Source organism: Cherax quadricarinatus, chromosome 23, assembly GCF_038502225.1.
Source record: "Cherax quadricarinatus isolate ZL_2023a chromosome 23, ASM3850222v1, whole genome shotgun sequence".
Classification (NCBI taxonomy): domain Eukaryota; kingdom Metazoa; phylum Arthropoda; class Malacostraca; order Decapoda; family Parastacidae; genus Cherax; species Cherax quadricarinatus.
In genome coordinates this window covers 33313638-33340294 of record NC_091314.1, presented here as the reverse complement: position 1 = coordinate 33340294, position 26657 = coordinate 33313638, and the positions used below count along the sequence as shown (strand labels likewise).

Here is a 26657-nt window from a genome sequence, read left to right as displayed (position 1 = left end):
AATTATTACTGGAGAGAACAGGGATATGTACACCAAGTGCCATATCACAAGATGTTATAGTACCAGAGATATACTCAAAGCCCAACCAGTACTTAAACATTTCATATTGTAAAATCCTCTTTCCCTTTTTGGTAACATTCAGGATTTAACTTAGAAAAATTGCTAAGCTAACTGTATGATTGTTCTCACAGAATCAGATGCTATGTTTGAAGAGACTAGTTAAAGGATATTATTTCCTGTGATATCTCCTGGCTGAGATATGTTGACAATGCCTTTGTTTTGTACCCAAACACTTCAGCCTTAGTTTCTTCAGAGATCATTTCAACCTTGCTCAGTTCAGTTCACATTGAAAGACGAGAAGGACGACTCTCTACCCCCTTTGGTCATGGCGATCATTCACAATTCAGAGTTCACAGAAAGACTATGAATATGAAAGACCCTATTCATTTTTACTCAGAGCTAAAACAAAAAAAAAAAATATTGGCTGTTGTAGTCTTTTTCTTCTTATCCTCCAGATCAACAGCAGTGAATCCTGCTAGATGAACTCATATTCTATATATCAAAAAAGCTTTCTCTACTCTCAGAGTTTATCTGCTTTGCATCCTCTCCTGCAAAAACAAAGCCTCCCTATACTCTCCAAACCCCAAGACATAACCACTGAGCAGTGACTAACACTTCCTACAGGACTTAGAGCAGTAGCCAAAGTCGTCCTTCAGAAAACCAATATGAGCATCACTGTATTTTTTGTCATAGCACTGAAAGAATCGCTTAAATACTTCACCTCAACAGGAACACACACACAATGGTCCAAGTCGGACCGAAACGTCATCGTAAGCTTCTCTCTTTTATGTGCGGGTTATTTGTGTATCGTTCCAGTCACGGTATTGTGCCTTTTTTGTTATTTACAGCAGTTTACATTATGTATATCCTGCAGTGGTTGTGATGGCTTTTATGTAGGTAGGACAGCAAGGGATCTAGATAAGAGACTTGAGGATCATAAATACATTTGCAGAATGAATGACAATAGCAATGCATGTTTAATACACCACAGCACACTTTCATACATAAAAAGGAAACAGGCACATTTTATTGAAAAGAAAAACAACAAAACTAGAGGCTTCCACCTTCCACCTCAACACCAACACCACAGAATGAAACAGATGGAAGTGTATATGTCCAATATACCAGTACTAGCATAAGTAAGCAATGAAATCAAGAGCTATTGTTCTATCACCAGCTTCCCTACCAGCAAACAGGGTGTGCATGTGGCACAAAGATGACTTATTCATTCCAGATTTATTACAGTTTCATGATACTAACAGTGGAATTCAGGTACAAATATTTCTTCATCTTTCAACAAACCAGCTCTATCCCACCGAGGCAGGGTGGCCCAAAAAGAAAAACAAAAGTTCCTCATTTTAACTCTAATAATATATACGGGAGAAGGGGTTACTAGCCCTTTGCTCCCAGCATTTTAGTCACCTTCTACGTCACGCAAGGCTTACGGAAGAAGTATTCTGTTCCACTTCAGAAACATACTTAAGTAAATTGAACCCAGGATAATCCTGTTAAGTCAAACAAAATGACATAATTCCATATTGGGAGGAGTATTACACTCTGAAACAGTTGTAATATTATAAGAATTCCTTGTAAATAGTGTTAGAAGACCAAAATAGTAATAAAAAAATTATACCGTATACAGGCAGGCCCCATTTTACAGCACTTCACTTTACGGCATTTTGCTAATGCAGTAGTTTTCAGTTATACAGATTCTTAATTTATTCAGACTTCCTACAGTAAATATATTGATCAGTCTTTGTAAGCTAAGGATGAAAATATTTTAAGGTAAGTAATGTGTTTACTGTACAGTGGAACCTCGAGTTTCGGCCGTAATCCATTCCAGAAGCTCAGCTGAAATTCAAATTGTTTGAAAGTCAAAGCAATATTTCCTGTAAGAAATAAAGTAAATCCAATTAATCCAATCCAGACACCCAAAAATATTCACAAAAAATTTATTTTTTGAAGAATAACAATGAGAAATAAATATAAATAAATATAAACATTACATACCTTTATTGAAGACTCTTATTGGCTTATGGAAGACAGGGAGGAGGAGAATTTGTTTGGAGACAGGACAAGATACTCCTCTAATATTCAATTCAATTCAAGTTTATTCCCTGTAAGGATGACAATGCAGGGTTTACAGATTTTGGTTATTGTGTGGTTTACATGTAGTAAAATACTAATTACAGAGGGGGCCAGTAGAACACCCAGCATGGCTAGGCATTTCGGGCAAACTTAGATTAATTCTTAACCCTAAATTATAACAAATTGTGGAGTAAGTTGACTAAATACTAAGTGACAAATACTAGTTTGTGAGTTAAGCAATGTGAATGCTTTTGTTTTGGCACAATACATAGTTTTTATATTGAAGTATCACAGGCAAACTTATGACTAGTTAGGAATCATTATTTTAAGATTAGGATACGTATTTCTGTGCTTATGGTCAAATTGGTGAGCGAGTGAGTGTAAATGTGGACCACCAGGTAGTTTTTATGTAGTTAGTTGATGGGGTGTATCAGGGAGATAAGAAGTTTTCTGATGGTAGTTTTGAAGGTGATGAATGTGTCTGCAGTTCTAGAGTTTTCAGGTAGGGTGTTCCAGATTTTAGGGCCTTTGACATACATTGAATTTTTGTAAAGGTTTAGTCGGGCACGGGGAATGCCGTAGAGATGTTTGTGTCTGGTGTTATGCCTGTGGGTCCTGTCACAGCTATCAAGAAAGCATTTTAGGTCAAGGTTAATATTGGAATTTACGGTCCTGTATATGTATATTGCACAGTAGTAAGTGTGGATGTTCTGAACAGGGAGTAAGTTTAGATCTATGAATAGTGGGGGGACGTGTTGCCAGGGATGGGATTTAGTGATTATTCTTATTGCAGCTTTTTGTTGAGTTGTTATTGGCTTTAGGTGTATTGCTGCAGTTGATCCCCAAGCACAAATAGCATAGGGAGGTATGGATAAATGAGTGAATGGTATAGTGTGAGAAGGGCATTTTGCGGCACGTAGTATCGTGTCTTGGAGAGGATCCCAACTGTTTTGGATACTTATTTTGATATGTGTTGGATATGGGTGCTGAAATTCAGGTTGTTGTCGCTAATATCAACTCTACAGTTTATTTATCTATCACAATTGATCTAATATGACATAATAAACACTATTAATAACAAAAGACATGATACATATTCTAGAATGAATATAATATGCCATTACACTGAGATTATAAAGTCACTTAAAAATAACTCGGGGAATCTGTCTCATATCCCACCATTATTGTACAAGAGAGTGGCCCATGTCCTCTCGCATATTATCTCATTACTTTTTAACAAGTCACTAGAAACTAGCACCTTCCAGAAATTACTCAAGACGGCAAGGGTTACACCAATACATAAAGGTGGTGACCCTACAGATTTAAATAACTGTAGGCCAATATCAAACTTACCATTGCTATCCAAAATCTTTGAGAAACTCGTGCACAGGAGACTGTATTCATTTATAACGTCACAAAACATACTCAACCCCTGCCAATTTGGATTCAGGAAAAATAAAAGCACTAACGATGCAATCATAAAAATGCTAGATCTGCTTTACACAGCATTGGAAAATAAGGAATATCCACTAGGAATTTTTATTGACCTAAGAAAAGCTTTTGACACAGTAGACCACGGCATCCTACTCCACAAACTTGACCATTATGGTATAAGAGGCCATGCGCTTGCATATTTCAAATCTTACCTTACTAATAGGTATCAGTATGTCATCATTAAAGACACAGCATCAACAACACAGCCACTTGATACTGGAGTTCCGCAGGGAAGTGTCCTTGGTCCCCTGCTCTTCCTCATATACATCAATGATCTTCCAAACGTATCTCGACACCTGAGCCCCATTCTCTTTGCTGACGACATGACTTATGTCATCTCTCACCCTAATCTTGCCACCCTCAACACCATTGTTAATGAGGAGCTGATCAAAATATCGACTTGGATGACAACCAATAAACTTACGCTTAACGTTGACAAAACCTACTACATTGTTTGGTAGCAGAGCAGGAGATGCGCAAATTAACATTAAGATAAACAACACTCTAATTGCCAGGCATAATGAGGGCAAATTCCTAGGCCTATACCTCGACAACAATCTGAACTTCAGCACCCATATCCAACACATAACCAAAAAAGTATCCAAAACGGTTGGGATCCTCTCCAAGATACGATACTACGTGCCGCAAACTGCTCTTCTCACACTATACCATTCACTTATATATCCATACCTCACCTATGCTATCTGTGCTTGGGGTTCAACTGCAGCAACACACCTAAAGCCAATAATAACCAACAAAAAGCTGCAGTAAGAATAATCACTAAATCCCATCCCTGGCAACACACCCCCCCACTCTTCATAGATCTAAACTTACTCCCTGTTCAGTACATCCACACTTACTACTGTGCAATCTACATCTACAGGACCTTAAATTCCAATATTAACCTTGACCTAAAATGCTTTCTTGATAGTTGCGAGAGAACCCACAGGCACAACACCAGACACAAACATCTCTATGACATTCCCCGGGTCCGACTAAACCTTTACAAAAATTCAATGTATGTCAAAGGCCCTAAAATCTGGAACACCCTACCTGAAAATTCCAAAACTGCAGACACATTCATCACCTTCAAAACTACCATCAGAAAACATCTTATCTCCCTGATACACCCTGTCAACTAATAATACGAATACCACCTGGTGGTTCACACTTACACTCACTCACTCATTTGACCATAAACAGAAATATCAATCTCAATCTCAAAATAATGAATCTTAACTAGTCATAAGTTGGCCTGTGATACTCCAATACTGAAACTATGTATAGTGCCAAAACAAAAGCATTCACATTGCTAAACTCACAACTAGTATTTAGTCACTTAGCCATAATACCAACTTACCTCATAATTTTGTAATATTTTAAACTTAAGATTTAATATAAGTCTGCCCGAAATGCCTAGCCATGCTAGGTGTTCTAGTGGTACACTCTGTAATTATTATTTTACTACATGTAAACCACACAATAACCAAATTCTGTAAACTCAGCATTGTAATCCTTATAGAGAATAAACTTTGAATTTGAATTTACGTATGTCACGAGTGGTGGTGGTGTTGGGTTATCAAAGTCACTGGCAGCATAAGCCATATAGTGGTGGTGGCAACGGCGGTGTTGTTAGTGGCCCTATATACCTCCAATAACATTAGAGGAGATAGTTTCGTGTCCTTTTTTCTGCCGCTTAATCACTTATTTGCTACACTGTTAATGCTACACTTTATCACTGGCTGGCACTATAGCCTTTATTGACTCCTGCTGCTTTAGTATCATACATATCGTAGAATCACTGAAGAAGGCGCATTCTCCCCTCTCTCTTCCTCCTCCACTTTCGTACTTTTCTACAATTTCTTTCTTCAGTTCTATCATGTTTCTCACTTTCTTTACCTGGAGTTTACCTGGAGAGAGTTTCGGGGGTCAATGCCCCCGCGGCCCGGTCTGTGACCAGGGTCGCACTAGGAAGTTTCTTTTGGCCCATGGTTAATTATATAGCAGTCGCATTCAATCAACAAGCACAAAAACAATGGATTATTGTGAAATGTATGGCTGAAAGTGCAGGGTAATGTTCACACGCCTGCTCGCGCCTGCAGGCGCGGGCAGGCAGACAGGTCTGGTACAGCAGCCAAAACTCAAGGTACTGTTCGAAACTCAAGATAAAATTTAGCCAAAAAAAGTGACCGAAACTCAAAATGGCTGAAACTTGGAGTGGCTGAAACTCGAGGTTCCACTGTACGTACATGCATTTTTTAGGCCTACCTCTATTGCTCACTTAATATGTGATAATGTAAATTTGTTATCACGCTTTTATATGTGTTTGAAAGTGAAGATAGGCCAAGTTTCACTTTACAGTGATTTTCACTTTACAGCAGTAGCTCAGAGCCTAACCTGCTGTGTAAGCGGGGCCCTCCTGTATATACCGAATATTCCGAGTAGGGCAATGTCGGGTTAAGCATTTCCCTAAGTTTGAAATGCTGAAGCACCTTTAAACACATTTAATATTATAGGAAATTAGTGTACATAATGTTAAACGTTAAAAAAACAAATAGAAAAACTCGTATTTCGATGTCAGATTGTAAAATGTAAATATTGTTAGCATGTTTACACCACTGTTCCGATGAATGGTCATTTTTTCACCAACCTCAGCACACCATAAAATTTCACGTTTTTTTTAATCAGATTCCACAAATTTTAATCTTATTTGATTCTGAAAAATGCACGTTTTATGCTATAATATTTTTTTTTTTTTTTTTTTTTTTTTTTCAAAATCTTACCTCACACACAAGATTCTTTTATTTGGGGATGTGCCACAGTTTACAGGTTAACAGAAATCATAAATCCTTATTTTCCACTCACCTTTCATTCTGCCTCTTCTCTTCTTTAACTTATGACCAATTTTCTTGCTTTGCTTTCCTTTCATCTCACTCAGTCCCATTCCATCAACATGTGATTCATTTTAAGCACTTTATTTACTTGTGTTTTCATCTTCATTCTCATAAAAGTAAAATAATTTTGTGACAAGTGTTTAAAAAATAAAAAATGTGGATGTTTTTTAATGAGACAAATTTAGAATAGATAATATCCATTTATTTTAAGTGATACTAAAAGAGGAGGCAGTTAGGGTAAGATATAAACAGCTGTTGGAGGATAGATGGGCTAATGAGAGCATAGGCAATGGGGTCGAAGAGGTATGGGGTAGGTTTAAAAATGTAGTGTTAGAGTGTTCAGCAGAAGTTTGTGGTTACAGGAAAGTGGGTGCGGGAGGGAAGAGGAGCGATTGGTGGAATGATGATGTAAAGAGAGTAGTAAGGGAGAAAAAGTTAGCATATGAGAAGTTTTTACAAAGTAGAAGTGATGCATGGAGGGAAGAGTATATGGAGAAAAAGAGAGAGGTTAAGAGAGTGGTGACGCAATGTAAAAAGAGAGCAAATGAGAGAGTGGGTGAGATGTTATCAACAAATTTTGTTGAAAATAAGAAAAAGTTTTGGAGTGAGATTAACAAGTTAAGGAAGCCTAGAGAACAAATGGATTTGTCAGTTAAAAATAGGAGAGGAGAGTTATTAAATGGAGAGTTAGAGGTATTGGGAAGATGGAGGGAATATTTTGAGGAATTGTTAAATGTTGTTGAAGATAGGGAAGCTGTGATTTCGTGTATAGGGCAAGGAGGAATAACATCTTGTAGGAGTGAGGAAGAGCCAGTTGTGAGTGTGGGGGAAGTTCGTGAGGCAGTAGGTAAAATGAAAGGGGGTAAGGCAGCCGGGATTGATGGGATAAAGATAGAAATGTTAAAAGCAGGTGGGGATATAGTTTTGGAGTGGTTGATGCTATTATTTAATAAATGTATGGAAGAGGGTAAGGTACCTAGGGATTGGCAGAGAGCATGCATAGTTCCTTTGTATAAAGGCAAAGGGGACAAAAGAGAGTGCAAAAATTATAGGGGGATAAGTCTGTTGAGTATACCTGGTAAAGTGTATGGTAGAATTATTATTGAAAGAATTAAGAGTAAGACGGAGAATAGGATAGCAGATGAACAAGGAGGCTTTAGGAAAGGTAGGGGGTGTGTGGACCAGGTGTTTACAGTGAAACATATAAGTGAACAGTATTTAGATAAGGCTAAAGAGGTCTTTGTGGCATTTATGGATTTGGAAAAGGCATATGACAGGGTGGATAGGGGGGGCAATGTGGCAGATGTTGCAGGTGTATGGTGTAGGAGGTAGGTTACTGAAAGCAGTGAAGAGTTTTTATGAGGATAGTGAGGCTCAAGTTAGAGTATGTAGGAAAGAGGGAAATTATTTCCCAGTAAAAGTAGGCCTTAGACAAGGATGTGTGATGTCACCGTGGTTGTTCAATATATTTATAGATGGGGTTGTAAGAGAAGTAAATGCGAGGGTTTTGGCAAGAGGTGTGGAGTTAAAAGATAAAGAATCACACACAAAGTGGGAGTTGTCACAGTTGCTCTTTGCTGATGACACCGTGCTCTTGGGAGATTCTGAAGAGAAGTTGCAGAGATTGGTGGATGAATTTGGTAGGGTGTGCAAAAGAAAAAAATTAAAAGTGAATACAGGAAAGAGTAAGATTATGAGGATAACAAAAAGATTAGGTGATGAAAGATTGGATATCAGATTGAAGGGAGAGAGTATGGAGGAGGTGAATGTATTCAGATACTTGGGAGTGGACGTGTCAGCGGATGGGTCTATGAAAGATGAGGTGAATCATAGAATTGATGAGGGGAAAAGGATGAGCGGTGCACTTAGGAGTCTGTGGAGACAAAGAACTTTGTCCTTGGAGGCAAAGAGGGGAATGTAGGAGAGTATAGTTTTACCAACGCTCTTATATGGGTGTGAAGCATGGGTGATGAATGTTGCAGTGAGGAGAAGGCTGGAGGCAGTGGAGATGTCATGTCTGAGGGCTATGTGTGGTGTGAATATAATGCAGAGAATTCGTAGTTTGGAAGTTAGGAGGAGGTGCGGGATTACCAAAACTGTTGTCCAGAGGGCTGAGGAAGGGTTGTTGAGGTGGTTCGGACATGTAGAGAGAATGGAGCGAAACAGTGACTTCAAGAGTGTATCAGTCTGTAGTGGAAGGAAGGCGGGGTAGGGGTTGGCCTAGGAAAGGTTGGAGGGAGGGGGTAAAGGAGGTTTTGTGTGCAAGGGGCTTGGACTTCCAGCAGGCATGCATGAGCGTGTTTGATAGGAGTGAATGGAGACAAATGGTTTTTAATACTTGACATGCTGTTGGAGTGTGAGCAAAGTAACATTTATGAAGGGGTTCAGGGAAACCGGCGGGCCGGACTTGAGTCCTGGAGATGGGAAGTACAGTGCCTGCACTCTGAAGGAGGGGTGTTAATGTTACAGTTTAAAAACTGTAGTGTAGAGCACCCTTCTGGCAAGACAGTGATGGAGTGAATGATGGTGAAAGTTTTTTTTTTTCGGGCCACCCTGCCTTGGTGGGAATCGGCCAGTGTGATAATAAAAAAAATAAAATAAACATAGGGTATAGAAAAAGCAACACTTTAGTTTTATTATGCTCATAAATAAAATTGTTTAATTTGTTTTAATTGATATGTTACATTTTAGAATTTTTAATGCCAGTAAATTTAGCATATTTGCATATAAATAAAATATTTGAGAACCAAATTTAATATAGAGAAACTTTCAGCCTCATGTTAAGCTGGAATATATCCCAGTTAAAGGTCAAAAGCAGTACTGTGATATGATTCGAGACTTATCTGGCGCATTAGACAAACACCGTGCAACCCCAGACTACTTAGAGGCTACAGTCTTCAGCAAAGAAGAAGCTGTCATCATGGTTGGAAAATTTGTTGATGTTCCTTATAATGAACAATATAAGGTAAATTTACTTTTTTTATCACATACTAAAAGAGCTGTGTCTAGAGTCAAGATCTAAGAGTTATGAAAAAATTATTTTGTTATAAGCAGCCATTGTATAAGCTCAGTGTTTTACTGCTTTCTTGTTATTCTTTGCATTATCATTATTTCTTTATATAAAGAAATGTTCTTAGTAAGTAGTTAAATGTGGAACAGCAGTGTGTATAAAATTATTGTACAATACAGTGGAACCTCTACTTACAAGTTTAATCCGTTCCATGACCTTGCTCGCATCTGGATTTGCTAGTTTGCAGAGTCAATTTTCTTCATTTAAATTAATTGAAATGGAATTAATTCATTCCAGTGGGATTCCAGGCACGACAGGATATTTCAATAATTTCCCTAATACCAACTCTCTGGCGTATTTATCTATCGCAATTCATCTAATATGACATAATAAACAATATTATTAACATAGAAACCTGATATATACACTTGAATAAAATACATGTCATTACGTATGTGGCTAGTGGTGGTGACAGCTTCCATTATTGTTGTTGAAGTTTATAGGGCCACCACAGCAGCCATTCCTGCTCCTGACTACATGTGTAGAGAACCTAGGATAACCCAAAAAGTCAGGCAGTGACTTATAAGTGCTACACTCTTAATGCTACACTTAATTCCTACACTCTTAATTGCTACACTTAATTGCTACACTTAATTGCTACACTTAATTGCTACACTTAATTGCTACACTCTTAATGCTACACTTAATTGCTACACTCTTAATGCTACACTTAATTGCTACACTCTTAATGCTACACTTAATTGCTACACTCTTAATGCTACACTTAATTGCTACACTCTTAATGCTACACTTTGCCATTGCTTCTTCATGTTGTCTGCCACTGCTACCTCATGATGTCTGCCACTGCTGCTTCATGTTGTCTGCCACTGCTACCTCATGATGTCTGCCACTGCTGCTTCATGTTGTCTGCCACTGCTGCCTCATGATGTCTACCACTGCTGCTTCATGTTGCCTGCCACTGCTACCTCATGATACCTGCTCCCACTTTTCCTAGCATGTTGAAGAGCTTTCCAGTATTTGAAGGTTGAGGGGCAGTGCCAGTCGGGCAGGTATTGGATGGTGATGTCATTTGTTTACTCTTGAACATCACCAAAGAATCTAACATTTCTGCTACTTGGAGCTCAATTTCAAGGTACTTTTCATTGTGAAACCAATCAAAATCATATCTGTTTCTGTAGTATATCTTCCATTCTATCAAATGAGACCAAAAAATGAGAATACAGTGGACCCCCGCATAACGATGGCATCGCATAGCGATTTTTCCGCATAACGATTACTTTTATCGCAAAATTTTTGCCCCGCATACCGATTAAAAACCCGCATACCGATTTTCGTCCGAGACGCGTCCAATGTGCCCTCAGCCAGCCTCACATGTGCCGCTCCGTCCCATTGTTTACCAGCCAGCCTCCGCGGTAACATCCAAGCATACACTCGGAATATTTCGTATTATTACAGTATTTTCGGTGCTGTTTCTGGAAAATAAGTGACCATGGGCCCCAAGAAAGCTTCTAGTGCCAACCCTGTGGTAAAAAGGGTGAGAATTAGTATGGAAATTAAGAAAGATTTTGAAGGGTTTGGGGCTAACCCTGAGAAGCCTATGCCAGTTGTGGAATCCATTGTGCCTACTTCAAAGATTAAGGAAATGTGTGCAGAGTGGGTTGAACTGCAAACCTTTATAGATGAAAATCACCCTGACACAGCTGTTGCAAGCCGTGCTTGTGACTATTTCAATGACAATGTTATGGCCCATTTTAGGAAAGTCTTGAAGGAACGGGAGGTACAGAGCTCTATGGACAGATTTGTTGTGCGACAGAGGTCCAGTGACTCTCAAGCTGGTCCTAGTGGCATTAAAAGAAGAAGGGAAGTAACCCCAGAAAAGGACTTGCTACCTCAAGTCCTAATGGAAGGGGATTCCCCTTCTAAACAGTAAGAAGATAATGCTCTCCCCTCCTCCCATCCCATCAATCATCACCAGATCTTCAATAAAAGTAAGTGTCATGTAATTGTGCATGCCTTTTTCAGTTTGTGTGTATTAAAATTAACATTTCATGTGGTAAAAAAAAAATTTTTTCATACTTTTGGGCGTCTTGCACGGATTAATTTTATTTCCATTATTTCTTATGGGGAAAATTCATTCGCATAACGATTATTTCGCATAACGATGAGCCCTCTTGCACGGATTAAAATCGTTAACCGGGGGTCCACTGTACAACCATAGAAACCATATGAAAATATACCACTAAGGGGAGGCTAATGGCAGAGAAGTGAACTCCGTTATTTATGGTCTGATTTCTTTCATTTTTGGTGTATGCTAAGAAGCATCTTTCCATCATACATTTCCCAAGTTTCAATAAGATAATCCAACAAACAACTGAGATCCAATTCTCTAGATCAAGAGCAAGAGCCCCTTACCAATGTCAAGGAACCTCCCTTGAGGCCCACTCGCATCTGGAAATTTTGCTTGCGTCTGGAAGCAAAAAATCGACCAAGCGACTGCTCGTATCTGGAAAAACTTGCACATGGATGCACTCGTAAGTAGAGGTTCCACTGTACAGTGGACCCTTAGTTATCGGCCATTCTGGATATCGGCCAACTCGTTTATCACTTTTTTTGACCAAAATTTTGTTCCGGTTATCAGCTGTTATTTCGCTTATCGGCTGCGTCCACCAACCCGCCTGCCAGCTGCTCGCGTGTTCATGAGTCAGTCTGGTTGTGTGTCTGGGCGAGTGATGAAGCTTTTGCTCATTCATCCAAACATTTTGGTGTAATCCATTGCTTTTTGTGGTTATTGATTGAGTACAACTACGAAATAAGCAACCATGGGTCCAAAGAAAGTTCCTAGTAAAGTTCCTTGGGTACAGAAAGTGAGAAACACAATGGAATTTAAGAAAGAAGTTGTTGAAAAGTATGAGAGTGAAGGAGGAAGAGAGAGAGGAGAATGTGCCTTCTTCAATGATTCTACGATACATATGATACTAAAGCAGCAGGAGTCGATAAAGACTATAGCGCCAGCCAGTGATAAAGTGTAGCATTAACAGTGTAGCAAGTAAGTTAAGCGATTAAGAGATAGAAAAAGGACGACACGAAACTGACTCCTGCAATGCTTTTGGAGGTATATAGGGTCACTGACAACATACTCCGCCCTGCGTATCTTCCACCACTAAACCAATGCCAGCATCTCCTCCAAGGAGACGGCCGACTTGTTGAAAAAAAAAAAAAAAAATTCTTATTTGTAAATTAAAGTGTAAATATTTCTTATTTATAAATTACATACATTGTTTGTGTGAATTTTTTATGAGAGAGCCACAAAATTTGATTAACACAAGCCTATCCGATGTTATCCTGACGCCAAATGACTTCGAACAGGCGATAAATGACATGCCCATGCACTCTGCCCCAGGGCCAGACTCATGGAACTCTGTGTTCATCAAGAACTGCAAGAAGCCCCTATCACGAGCCTTTTCCATCCTATGGAGAGGGAGCATGGACATGGGGGTCGTCCCACAGTTACTAAAAACAACAGACATAGCCCCACTCCACAAAGGGGGCAGTAAAGCAACAGCAAACAACTACAGACCAATAGCACTAACATCCCATATCATAAAAATCTTTGAAAGGGTCCTAAGAAGCAAGATCACCACCCATCTAGAAACCCATCAGTTACACAACCCAGGGCAACATGGGTTTAGAACAGGTCGCTCCTGTCTGTCTCAACTATTGGATCACTACGACAAGGTCCTAAATGCACTAGAAGACAAAAAGAATGCAGATGTAATATATACAGACTTTGCAAAAGCCTTCGACAAGTGTGACCATGGCTTAATAGCGCACAAAATGCGTGCTAAAGGAATAACAGGAAAAGTCGGTCGATGGATCTATAATTTTCTCACTAACAGAACACAGAGAGTAGTCGTCAACAGAGTAAAGTCCGAGGCAGCTACGGTGAAAAGCTCTGTTCCACAAGGCACAGTACTCGCTCCCATCTTGTTCCTCATCCTCATATCCGACATAGACAAGGATGTCAGCCACAGCACCGTGTCTTCCTTTGCAGATGACACCCGAATCTGCATGACAGTGTCTTCCATTGCAGACACTGCAAAGCTCCAGGCGGACATCAACCAAATCTTTCAGTGGGCTGCAGAAAACAATATGAAGTTCAACGATGAGAAATTTCAATTACTCAGATATGGTAAACATGAGGAAATTAAATCTTCATCAGAGTACAAAACAAATTCTGGCCACAAAATAGAGCGAAACACCAACGTCAAAGACCTGGGAGTGATCATGTCGGAGGATCTCACCTTCAAGGACCATAACATTGTATCAATCGCATCTGCTAGAAAAATGACAGGATGGATAATGAGAACCTTCAAAACTAGGGAGGCCAAGCCCATGATGACACTCTTCAGGTCACTTGTTCTATCTAGGCTGGAATATTGCTGCACACTAACAGCACCTTTCAAGGCAGGTGAAATTGCCGACCTAGAAAATGTACAGAGAACTTTCACAGCGCGCATAACGGAGATAAAACACCTCAGTTATTGGGAGCGCTTGAGGTTCCGAAACCTGTATTCCCTGGAACGCAGGAGGGAGAGATACATGATTATATACACCTGGAAAATCCTAGAGGGACTAGTACCGAACTTGCACACGAAAATCACTCACTACGAAAGCAAAAGACTTGGCAGACGATGCACCATCCCCCCAATGAAAAGCAGGGGTGTCACTAGCACGTTAAGAGACCATACAATAAGTGTCAGGGGCCCGAGACTGTTCATCTGCCTCCCAGCACACATAAGGGGGATTACCAACAGACCCCTGGCAGTCTTCAAGCTGGCACTGGACAAGCACCTAAAGTCAGTTCCGGATCAGCCGGGCTGTGGCTCGTACGTTGGTTTGCGTGCAGCCAGCAGCAACAGCCTGGTTGATCAGGCTCTGATCCACCAGGAGGCCTGGTCACAGACCGGGCCGCGGGGGCGTTGACCCCCGGAACTCTCTCCAGGTAAACTCCAGGTATAGTGGTGGTCGCCTCTGCTGCTGCCTCCACTACCACTAATATGTACGGTTTATGCTCTCAGTGGCCCTTATAATCCCAACAACAATAACACCACCACCACTCCACATACGTAATGACATACGTTATTCATTCTAGAGTGTATATCATGTTTTTATGTTACTAATATTGTTTATTATGTCATATTAGATGAATTGTGATAGATAAATAAGTCATAGTGTTTTTGATAATAGCATCATATTCAAGCATTTTGCCCTGTCTCCCAACAATAAACTCGCCTCCCTCTCCACTTCTTGCCATTTTGCATATGCCAACAAGACTCTTCAATAAAGGTAAACGTGATTTAAATGTTCATTTATCCATTTCATTAGTCATTTTATTTAGTTCTCATTGTTTTGTGTATGTAAAACTGCAGTTAATCTTTAAATAACGTATTTTTTTAATATTTTTTACTTGTCTGAAACGGATTAATTGGATTTACATTAATTCTTATGGGAAATATTATTTCGGTTTTCGGCCATTTTGGTTTTAGGCTGACCTTCTGGAATGGATTACGGCCGATAACCAAGGGTCCACTGTATATTTTTATTTGTTTGAAGCTTTGCGAAGTATTTTATACAAAATTTAAGTTTAATTGCTTAGTCAGTATTGTAATGAAATGTCATTTTTCAGATCAATCATGTGACACGGTGGTATAAACCATGGTTCTACAAGCATGTAGAAAAATTCCTTAAAAAGGGTAGAGGTTATGAGTACATTCCTCTGGAAGACTACCTCCTTCGCCATAACAGATCAATATTTTGGGTTGTAGAAACAATGATTCCCTTTGGTAATAACCTTCTCTTTAGGTATTTACTTGGCTGGCTACTGCCACCCAAAATTGCCTTTCTTAAATTCACCACAACACCTGGTGTACGAGCCATGACTTTTACAAAGCAGGTAAGTCCTGTGTTATGGCAGAATATATTTAGGGATTAAAAGGTTCTTCTTTTACACTCTTTCTTCATTCTTTTAACCTTTTATTTACTCTCCATATACTCAACCCTCCTTATATCACTTGCTTTGTAAAAACCTCTCATATGCTAACTTTTTCTCCCTTACCACTCCCTTTACCTCATCATTAATAATATTACCCTTTAACATTAATGTCTTGTAGGTTTAATGCCTAATTATATTTTTTTTTCAACATGTTGGCCGTCTCCCACAGAGGCAGGGTGACCCCCCCCCCCCAAAAAAAGGAATACTTTTACCATCATTCACACAATGATACTTATCTTGTAATAAAAGAAAATTTACAAAGAATTCCCTTGATATAAGTATCATACTGATTTTATTTAAAAAAATTACAGTTGAGCATCAGTATAGTACAGTGACCGCTTATTCAGAAAAGGCATTTTGGAAAATTTGATGATAAATTTATAATACAGTAGTATTATATCATTTAGATGACTTATAAAAACCTTTACAGTTAAGATGATCCATTAAAAAAGGGGCAGGGGCTGGTAGACGAATTAGTCATTCAGCAAGGAGCATAGTATGTATAATGGTAGTGGGTTTGTGTCAACCATCTTTGATATTGTTTTAATGTCACCTTCAAACCATTTATAACATTTTTAGTATATTTTTAAATGTTTTTACAGTAGTGTACTGTATATTGTAATAAACAGAATAAAGGAAATCAGCTCTAATATACATTATTTAGGTATGCATACTGGTCAGAGAGCCCGTCGTAAGTCCGACTCATTGGTAAACGAGTACATCGCTATGTGTGGAGAGGTTGTATATTAAAGAATAACAAATTATTATTAATTAACATACTTTTCAGGTGTTCCAAGATATTGTGCTTCCCATGACACACTTAGAAGATCAGATTGATAAGTGTGCAGAACTTCTCGATGTGTATCCTATACTTGTATATCCCTGCCGTTTATATGACCATGGGCCCCACAGGTAATGTGTAAAAGTAGTTATGTATATTGACTGTTGAGCAATATAGAGAGAGTTGTGTAGGATTTAATTCTTTGCAAGTATTTAAAACTCTTATGAAGATATTTTTTTTTTTAATTTTTTTGCCTTAGAAATGGCATACTGTTTATGTCAGTTAACTTTTTCAGTAGTTGTCACATAGATCTATGTTATTGATGCCAGGGTCCCTCACTTAGATCTATGCATTCTCTTATATGTAGGCCTGGTAAGCCTATGTATGAGAGAATAAGTGTACAGTCAGTGTGCATAGTATACAAAAAATTGGGGCCCCTGCAGTGTATTGTGAGAACACTATATTTAGTACACTTTGTTCACCATGCAACATGGATGCAAAAGACTCTCAGCAAATTGAATAAGTTTTATTCCTGACTGAGAGCTCCTACAATGATAATTATGAAACTGTTGATGAGTTCTTTGGTTTTGAACATTATAATGACTGAAAATGTCAGTTAGGGTGCCAGAAATATCACTGCGAGATGATTGGCAAATACCCTCTCATTTGAAGTTTGGTGAAGAAATGAAGAAAGAAGAAATGGGCTCAGAAAGGATGTTATGTCTGTGCACACAACAAAGCACTCACCAAACTAAGAGAAACGTTCTTTAACTGTAGAGAGTATACAACACCAGTGTGTATGGAGCTGTGTTTCGAGGACTTCCACAGACTACAACAGTTCTAGGAACATGACTACTGCCTGTATATATGTACATAAATGTTAGAACAGTAGTAATGTGGAACATTTGTAACTGTGTGTGTTTACGTTGTAGTGTAGACATGTTTTGTAAACATTGAACTGATAACATTATTAGTGTGGGTATTGTGTTGCTTACAACAGATGGATATATGTTCTTCGTGCATGATATGGGTCTCACAGGTCTCAAAAGTTACTGGAAAATCCATAAAATTAGAAAACCCCAGAAAAAAAATACAAAATAATAAAATTGAAATGTGGAGTGTGTAGTAATTGCTGATGTTGCTGTCAGAGGGTCAGTGACCTGCAACTTCATGCCTCTATATCTCATTAAGTACTGCTGGGATTTTTTTTTTTTTTGCTGCCAGGAAAATATATTCTTTTAATCTCTAAGAATTTTTTTTTTTTTTTTCAATAAGTCAGCCGTCTCCCACTGAGGTAGGGTGACCCAAAAAGAAAGAAAATCCCCAAAAAGAAAATAGTTCCATCATCATTCAACACTTTCACCTCACTCACACATAATCACTGTTTTTGCAGAGGTGCTCAGGATACAACAGTTTAGAAGTTTATACGTATAAAAATACACAATATATCCCTCCAAACTGCCAGTATCTCAAACCCCTCCTTTAGAGTGCAGGCATTGTACTTCCCATTTCCAAGACTCAAGTCCGGTTATATAAAATAACCAGTTTCCCTGAATCCCTTCACTAAATATTACCCTGCTCACACTCCAACAGACATTAAGAGCTAAAAGGTGATTGGTGCGCTGAGGAGTCTGTGAAGACAAAGAATTTTATCCACGAAAGTAAAGAGGGGAATATATGAGAGTTTAGTTATACCAACACTCTTGTATGGGTGTGAGGCATGGGTTGTGAATGTTGCAACAAAGAGAAGGCTGGAGGCAGTGGAGATGTCATGTCTGAGGGCAATGTGTGGTGTGAATATAATGCAGAGAATCCATAGTTTGGAGATTAGGAGGAGGTGTGGGATTACCAAAACTATTATCCAGAGGGCTGAGGAAGGGTTATTGAGATGGTTTGGACATGTAGAGAGGATGGAATGAAATAGAATGACTTCGAGAGTATATAAATCTGTAGTGGAGGGAAGGCGGGGTAGGGGACAGCCGAGGAAAGGTTGGAGGGAGGGGGCAAAGGAGGTTTTGTGTGCGAGGGGCTTGGACTTCAGTAAGCGTGCATGAGCATGTTAGATAGGAGCAAATGGAGACAAATAGTTTTTAGGACTTGACTTGCTGTTGGAGTGTAAGTAAGGTAACATTTATGAAGGGATTCAGGGAAACCCACAGGTCGGACTTGATTCCTGGAGATGGGAAGTACAGTGCCAGCACTCTGAAGGAAGGATGTTAATGTTGCAGTTTTTTAACTGTAGTGTAAGCATGCCTCTGGCAAGACAGTGATGTAGTGAATGATGATAAAAGATTTTCTTTTTCGGGCCACCCTTCCTTGGTGGGAAACGGTATTTGTGAATGACATGACGGAAGGTATAGACTCCGAAGTGTCCCTGTTTGCAGATGCTGTGAAGTTCATGAGAAGAATTCAATCGGATGAGGACCAGGAAGAACTACAAAGGGATCTGGACAGGCTGCAGGCCTGGTCCAGCAATTGGCTCTTGGAGTTCAACCCCAGCAAGTGCAAAGTCATGAAGATTGGGGAAGGGCAAAGAAGACCACAGACGGAGGACAGTCCAGGGGGCCAGAGACTACAAACCTCACTCAAGGAAAAATATTTTGGGGTGAGTATAACATCAGGCACATCTCCTGAGGCGCACATCAACCAAATAACTGCTGCAGCGTATGGGCGCCTAGCAAACCTAAGAGCAGCATTCCTCCATCCTAATAAGGAATCGTTCAAGACCCTGTGCACTGTGTACGTTAGGCCCATATTGGAGTATGTGACACCAGTTTGGAACCCACATCTAGCCAAGCATGTAAAGAAACTAGAGAAAGTGCAAAGGTTTGCAACAAGACTAGTCCCAGAGCTAAGGGGTATGTCCTACGAGAAGAGGTTAAGGGAAATCGACCTGACGACACTGGAGGACAGGAGAGATAGGGGGACATGATAACGACATAATACTGAGAGGAATTGACAAAGTGGACAGAGACAGAATGTTCCAGAGATGGGACAAGCAACAAGGGGACACATTTGGAAATTGAAGACACAGATGAATCACAGGGATGTTAGGAAGTATTTCTTCAGTCACAGAGTAGGGAGGAAGTGGAATAGTTTGAGAGGTGATGTAGTGGAGGCAGGATCCATTCATAGCTTTAAGCAGAGATATGATAAAGCTCATGGTATGGGGAGAGTGACCCAGTAGCGGCCAGTGAAGAGGCGGGGCCAGGAGCTATGACTCGACCCCAGCAACCACAACTGGGTGAGTGCAAGATACATGCTAGAGGAATAACTGGCAAAGTGGGGAGACGGATCTTCAACTTTCTAACCAATCGAACACAAAGAGTAGTGGCCAACAGAGTTAAATCAGAAGCTGCCATAGTGAAAAGCTCTATTCCATGAGGCACAGTACTTTCCCCCATGCATTTCCTCATTCTCATATCAGACATAAACAGAGATGTAATCCACAGCACTGTGTCATCCTTTGCAGATGATACTAGGATCTACATGAGACTGTCATCTGCTGAGGACTCGGTTAACCTCCAAGAAGATATAAACCAAGTTTTCTAGTGGGCAATGGAAAACAATATGATGTTCAATGAAGACAAATTCCAACTACTCCGTTATGGAAAACTGGAGGAGAAAATAACTAGAACTGAGTATACTACAGACTCAGATCATGCAGTAGAGTGGAAAAATAATGTGAGGGACCTGGGAGTGGTAATGTCTGAAGATGTCACTTTCGAGGATCACAACAGTGCCACGATCACGACTGCGAAGAAAATGATAGCATGCATAATGAGAACGTTGATAACAAGAGATGCCAAGCCAATGATGATCCTTTTCAAATAATTTGATCTCTCTAGGCTGGATTATTGCTGTACATTAACATCTCTGTTCAAAGCAGGTGAAATTCCAGATCTAGAGAGTGTATAGAGAACCTTTACTGCACATATAAGTTCTATCAAACACTTCAACTACTGGGAATGCTTGGAAGCACTTGTATTCACTGGAATGCAGGTAAGAGAGATATATCATGATCTACATTTGGAAAATCCTAGAATGAATGGTCCTGAATCTGCACACAGAAATCACTCCCTATGAAAGTAAAAGACTGGGCAGGCGATGTAAAATACCTCCAATGAAAAGTAGGGGTGCCATTGGTACACCAAGAGAAAACACCATAAATGTCTGGGGCCCAAGACTGTTCAACAGCCTCCCATCATGCATAAGGGGCTGCCTTCAAGAGGGAGGTGGACAGATACTTAAAGTCGGTGCTGGATCAGCTGGGCTGTTGTTCGTATGTTGGACTACGTGCGGCCAGCAGTAACAGCCTGGTTGATCGGGCCCTGATCAACCAGGAGGCCTGGTCGTGGACTGGGCCATGGGGGCATTGATCCCTCGAATACCCTCTAGGTAGATAAACTCCAGGTAGACCAATATGAAGACAACTTGTACACAATGTAAGGTGTTTGTATTGTGGTAAAAGCTTCACAAACGTATGTGGAATGAAACGTGAATGAACCAAAATTGGACAGGTATTAATGTGTGTTCATGTCTGTTTACATTCTCAGCGTCTCTCTCATTTACGATGGCATCTAAAGGCAGTTGTTAGAAGTGATTCAACTCGGTGAACAAGGTATGTCGATGGAAACAATACAGTGGACCCTCATTTTTCATAATTAATCCGTTCCAGAAAGTGTGACTAATATCGAAATTGAGGATTTGCGAAACCATTTTCCCCATAAGAAATATGTAAATCCAATTAATCCGTTCCAGACACCCAAAAGTATTAAAACAAAATAATTTTTTTACATGAAATATACATTTACCTAAACAGAAAACAATGAGACATGAAGAATAAACAATAATATCATGACAGTTACCTTTATTGAAGATTGTTCTTAGTGTATGGAAGACAGGAGAGGATGGATTAATTACTGGAAGGGAAATCCCCTTCATAAAGACTTTAGGTACCAAGTGCTTTTCCGGGGTTACTTCCTTTCTTTGTTTTTTAATGTCACTAGGACCAGCTTGAGAATCGCTGCACACCTGTGGCACTAAATATCTGTCCAGAGAGCTCTGTTTCTGGCGTCTCTTTAAAATTTCCCTAAAATGGGACATGTACATGTTGCCGACACAGCTTGCAAGAGCTTTGTCAGGGTGATGTTCCTCCACAAATCTTTTCATCCTACTCCACATTGCACAAATCTCCTTAATCTCTGAAGAAGACACCTTCTTCCATCTCTCTCTCTCCTCCTCTGAAGCAATTTCCTGAGCTGTGGTCTGTTGCTGTTGCAGATGAAGCTCTTGCAGCTTTTCAGTGGTTAGCTCTTCATTGTGGTCCTCCACCAACTCTTCGACATCCTTGCAACTCATATCCAACCCCATGGAATTCCCCAGTGCCACAATAGATTCCACAACTGACATAAAGTCTTCAGGGTCAGCCTTCAAAATCCCTCTTTTGGACATAATCTGGCCACAATTTTATCCAAGCAGAGTTCAAAGTCCTTGAAGTCACTCCCTGCCAAGCCTTACCTATAAGGTTTATGCAGTGGAGGATACTGATATGATCTTTCCAAAACTCTCTTAGGGTCAGTTGAGTGTCTGAGGTTGCATCAAAGCACCTTTGAAACATTGCTTTGGTCTGTAGAGTTTTTGAAGTTTGAAATGATCTGCTGGTCCATGGGCTGGATGAGAGGAGTGGTATTAGAGGGCAAGAACTTCACTGTGATGAAACGAAACTCCTCCACTGTTTGGTCATCCAAGTCTGGAGGATGAGCAGGTGTATTGTCCATTACCAGGAGGCACATGAGTTCCAATTTATTTTCTAGGAGGTATTTCTTCACACTGGGGCCAAACACTTCATTGAACCAATCAAAGGAAATTTCCCTTGTGACCCATGCCTTACTGTTAGCCTTCCACATCACACACAGTTTACTCTTGGCGACACCGTTTTTCTTGAGCACTCAGGGATTTTCAGAGTGATACACTAGTAAAGGCTTCACTTTCATTACTACAGAACAAAAGAGTAAGCCTGTCTTTCATAGGCTTGTGTTCTGGTAGTACCTTTTCCTCCTGTGTGATGTAGGCCCTCCTTGGCATTTTCTTCCAGAAGAGGCATGTTTCGTCACAGTTGAACACTTGGTGGGGTTTGAATTCTTCAGCCTCTACGTACCCCTTGAATTCACACACATATTTTTCAGCCACATATTTGTCAGAACTGACAGCCTCACCATGCCTTACCACACTGTGTATGCCACTATGCTTCTTAAATCTCTCAAACCACCTTTGGTGGCTTTAATTCACTAACATCAGCACTCGTTGCAGGCATTTTCTTACGAGATTGTCATGCAACTGCCTTGCCTTTTCACAAATTATCGACTGCATAACACTATCTCCTGCTAAGTGTTTCTTGTTGATCCACACCAACAATAACTTCTCAACATTTTCGAGCACTTGCGATCTCATTTTTGTGAGCATATTTACCCCTTTTGCAGCAACAGCTTCCTTGATTTCCTTTTTCTTGGCCACGATGGAAGCAATGGTTGTATGGGGTTTGTTATACAACTTGGCAAGCTCTGTGACACGTACTCCACTTTCATATTTTTCAGTGATGTCTTTCTTGAATTCTATTGTGTTTCGTACCTTCTTTACCAAAGGCCTGGCACTAGAAGCTTTCTTTGGAGCCATGGTGGCTTATTTAGTTGCAAGCACTAAAACGAATGGAATAGAGTGGACCCTTGACCAACGATGACATCGTCTAACGTTAAATCCGACTAGTGATACATTTTAACGCAAAAATTTTGCCTCGACTAGCACTAAAAATCTCAACCAACATGATTCGTTCCGTTCGAGACGCGTCCACTTGTGGCCAGTGTTTACAAGCCAGCCAGCCACCGCGGTCCCATCCAAACATACAATCGGAACATTTCATATTATCACAGCGTTTTTAGTGATTGCACCTACAAAATAAGTCACCATGGGCCCCAAGAAAGCTTCTAGTGCCAACCCTACACCAAAAAGCATGAGAATTACTATGGATATGAAGAAAGAGATCATTGTTAAGGGGTTGGAGGTTAGTGGGGAGAATGTGGAAGATTTGGTGGAGGACGACAATGATGAACTAACCACTGATGAGCTGCAAGATCATCTTCAACAGCAAGAGGCCAGACCTGAGGAAACTGCTCCGGAGGAGGGGATAGAGAAATTGAGGAAGTTGCCTACTTCAAAGATTAAGGAAATGTGTGCAATGTGGCTTAAAGTGCAAACCTTTTTTGATGAAAATCACCCTGACACAGCTACTGCAAGCCGTGTTGGCAACCTGTACACTGACAATGTTATGGCCCATTGTAGGAAAGTCTTAAAGGAACAGGAGGTACAGAGCTCTATAGACAGATATGTTGTGCGACAGTGGTCCAGTGACTCTCAAGCTGGTCCTAGTGGCATTAAAAGGAGGAGGGAAGTAACCCCGGGAAAGGACTTGACACCTCAAGTCCTAATGGAAGGGGATTCCCCTTCTAAACACTAACACCATCCACACTATCCCCTCCTCCCATCCCATCAATCATTACCAGATCTTCAATAAAGGTAAGTGTCATGTAATTGTACATGTCTTCTTCAGTTTGTGTGTATTAAAATTAATATTTCATGTGGTAAAATTTTTTTTTTCAATACAGTGGACCCCCGCTTAACGAACCCCTCCCAATGCGACCAATTATGTAAGTGTATTTATTTAAGTGCGTTTGTACGTGTATGTTTGGGGGTCTGAAATGGACTAATCTACTTCACAATATTCCTTATGGGAACAAATTCGGTCAGTACTGGCACCTGAACATACTTCTGGAATGAAAAAATATCGTTAACTGGGGGTCCACTGTACTTTGGGGTGTCAGGAACAGATTAATTTCATTTCCATTACAGTGGACCCCCGCATACCGTTGGCATCACATAACGATTAATCCGCATACCGCTTGCTTTAATCGCAAAAATTTTGCCTCGCATACCGCTTAAAAACCCGCTCACCGCTGTTCGTCCGAGACGCGTCCAATGTGCGCCTTAGCCAGCCTCACATGTTCCGCCGGTGGCATTGTTTACCAGCCAGCCTCCGTGGTAGCATCCAAGCATACAATCGTAACATTTCGTATTATTACAGTGTTTTTGGTGATTTTATCTGGAAAATAAGTGACCATGGGCCCCAAGAAAGCTTCTAGTGCCAACCCTACAGCAATAAGGGTGAGAATTACTATAGAGATGAAGAAAAAGATCATTGATAAGTATGAAAGTGGAGTGCGTGTCTCCGAGCTGGCCAGGTTGTATAATAAACCCCAATCAACCATCGCTACTATTGGTGGTACAGCTGCTGCTGCTGCACTGTCAGCTGCTGCTGCTGCTGTAGCATCGTCTGCTGCTGCTGTAGCATCGTCTGCTGTTGCTGTAGCATCGTCTGCTGCTGCTGTAGCATTGTCTGCTGCTGCTGTAGCACTGTCAGCTGCTGCTGCTGCTGTAGCATCGTCTGCTGCTGCTGCTGCTGTAGCATCATCTGCTGCTGCTGTAGCATCGTCTGCTGCTGCTGTAGCATCTGCTGCTGCTGTAGCACTGTCAGCTGCTGCTGCTGCTGTAGCATCGTCTGCTGCTGCTGTAGCATCGTCTGCTGCTGCTGTAGCATCGTCTGCTGCTGCTGCTGCTGTAGCATCGTCTGCTGCTGCTGCTGCTGTAGCATCGTCTGCTGCTGCTGTAGCATCGTCTGCTGCTGCTGTAGCATCGTCTGCTGCTGCTGTAGCACTGTCAGCTGCTGCTGCTGCTGCTGTAGCACTGTTGTTGGTGTGGCTTATTGAGAATACCAAGAAACAATTAACCCCAGAGGATTTGCCACCCAGGATAACCCAAAAAAGTCAGTGTCATCGAAGACTGTCTAACTTATTTCCATTGGGGTCCTTAATCTTGTCTCCCAGGATGCAACCCACACCAGTCGACTAACACCCAGGTGAACAGGGAAAAATGCCTGGAACTAGTGCTCATATTGGTGAATTTAAAGCCAGCAAAGGTTGGTTTGAGAGATTTAAGAATCGTAGTGACATACACAGTGTGATAAGGCCTGTTCTGGAAGAAAATACCAAACAGGACCTACAGTACTCAGGAGGAAAAGGCACTCCCAGGACACAGTGTCTCATCAGTCATTGCTGCATCTTCAATAAAGGTAAGTGTCATTTATTCTTCATTTAGTAGACTAGTACATGCACAATATATACTGTGCATGTACTACTCTACTATTGTGCATGTATCCTTCTCTTTGTGTGTAGGAAAATGTATATTTCACGTGGTAAAAATTTTTTTTTCATACTTTTGGGTGTCTTGCACGGATTAATTTGATTTCCATTATTTCTTATGGGGAAAATTCATTTGCATACCAATTATTTCGCATACCAATGAGCCCTCTTGCACGGATTAAAATCGGTATGCGGGGGTCCACTGTATTTCTTATGGGAAAAATTAACTCGACTAACGATAATTTCGACTAACAATGAGCTCTCAGGAACGGATTAATATCGTTGGTTGAGGGTCCACTGTATTATGAAATGTATCATATGAACACGTGGGATCGTCCTCTCTCGCTGATAAACAGTGGCACACTGGCTGGGAATGGAGTGTGGGGCTGCTCAGGGCTGTGCATACACGTCTGGTACGAATGACTATTTGCGAGTCAAACGATGATTTGCGAGTCAATGTTTTGATGAAAAAACATTACGAATTTTGATAATTACGACTTCCGATGCTTATGAAAAATGATGGTCTACTGTAATAATAATATTTTTTCTGGGCACTTTAAATTTAAGTCATATACAGTAGAACCTCAAAAATCGAATGTATCACATATCGAACGTTTCGAAAATAAGACCATTTTTTCAAACAAACTGTGTCCCTATTATCGAACGCGCCCCTATTTTCGAACCGCCGGGTACGGGACCTGTCCACTGGCCCGCTCTGTCCGCGTCCCCGCACAGGTACCGTGAGCAGTCTAGCTTTGTTTATGCTTGAGTGAACACTAACCTGCGATCTCATTCACACACTTTACGATTATTTAATTGTGTTTAGTGCTTGTGGGGCTGTGCAATAAGCTGCCATGGGCCCAAAGTAACTTGCTAGTGGTACCCCTGTGGTAAAGAAAGGGAGAAACACCATAGATGTGAAGAAGGAAATAATACAGAAGTATGAGATTGGAGTGAGACTTGTTGAGCTTGCCAGGAGTACAGAGGACTGTGGACAGTTATTTTG

The 26657-nt window shown here is 40.5% G+C and overlaps 1 protein-coding gene across 6 annotated transcripts in view; it reads left to right on the top strand.

Moving 5' to 3' along the window:
- The window catches only part of LOC138853132 (delta(24)-sterol reductase-like), a 52892-nt gene that overhangs the window by 5954 nt on the left and 20281 nt on the right, over positions 1-26657 (top strand). For 4 of the 6 annotated variants that reach the window (XM_070088061.1, XM_070088059.1, XM_070088060.1 and 1 more), the window contains exons 3-5: positions 9310-9501; positions 15254-15520; positions 16407-16531. In XM_070088061.1, coding sequence (XP_069944162.1) covers positions 9310-9501; positions 15254-15520; positions 16407-16531 — 584 coding nt within the window. The remainder of the gene's footprint in view (positions 1-9309; positions 9502-15253; positions 15521-16406; positions 16532-26657) is intronic. The other 2 variants (XM_070088062.1, XM_070088063.1) reach the window with 2 other exon arrangements.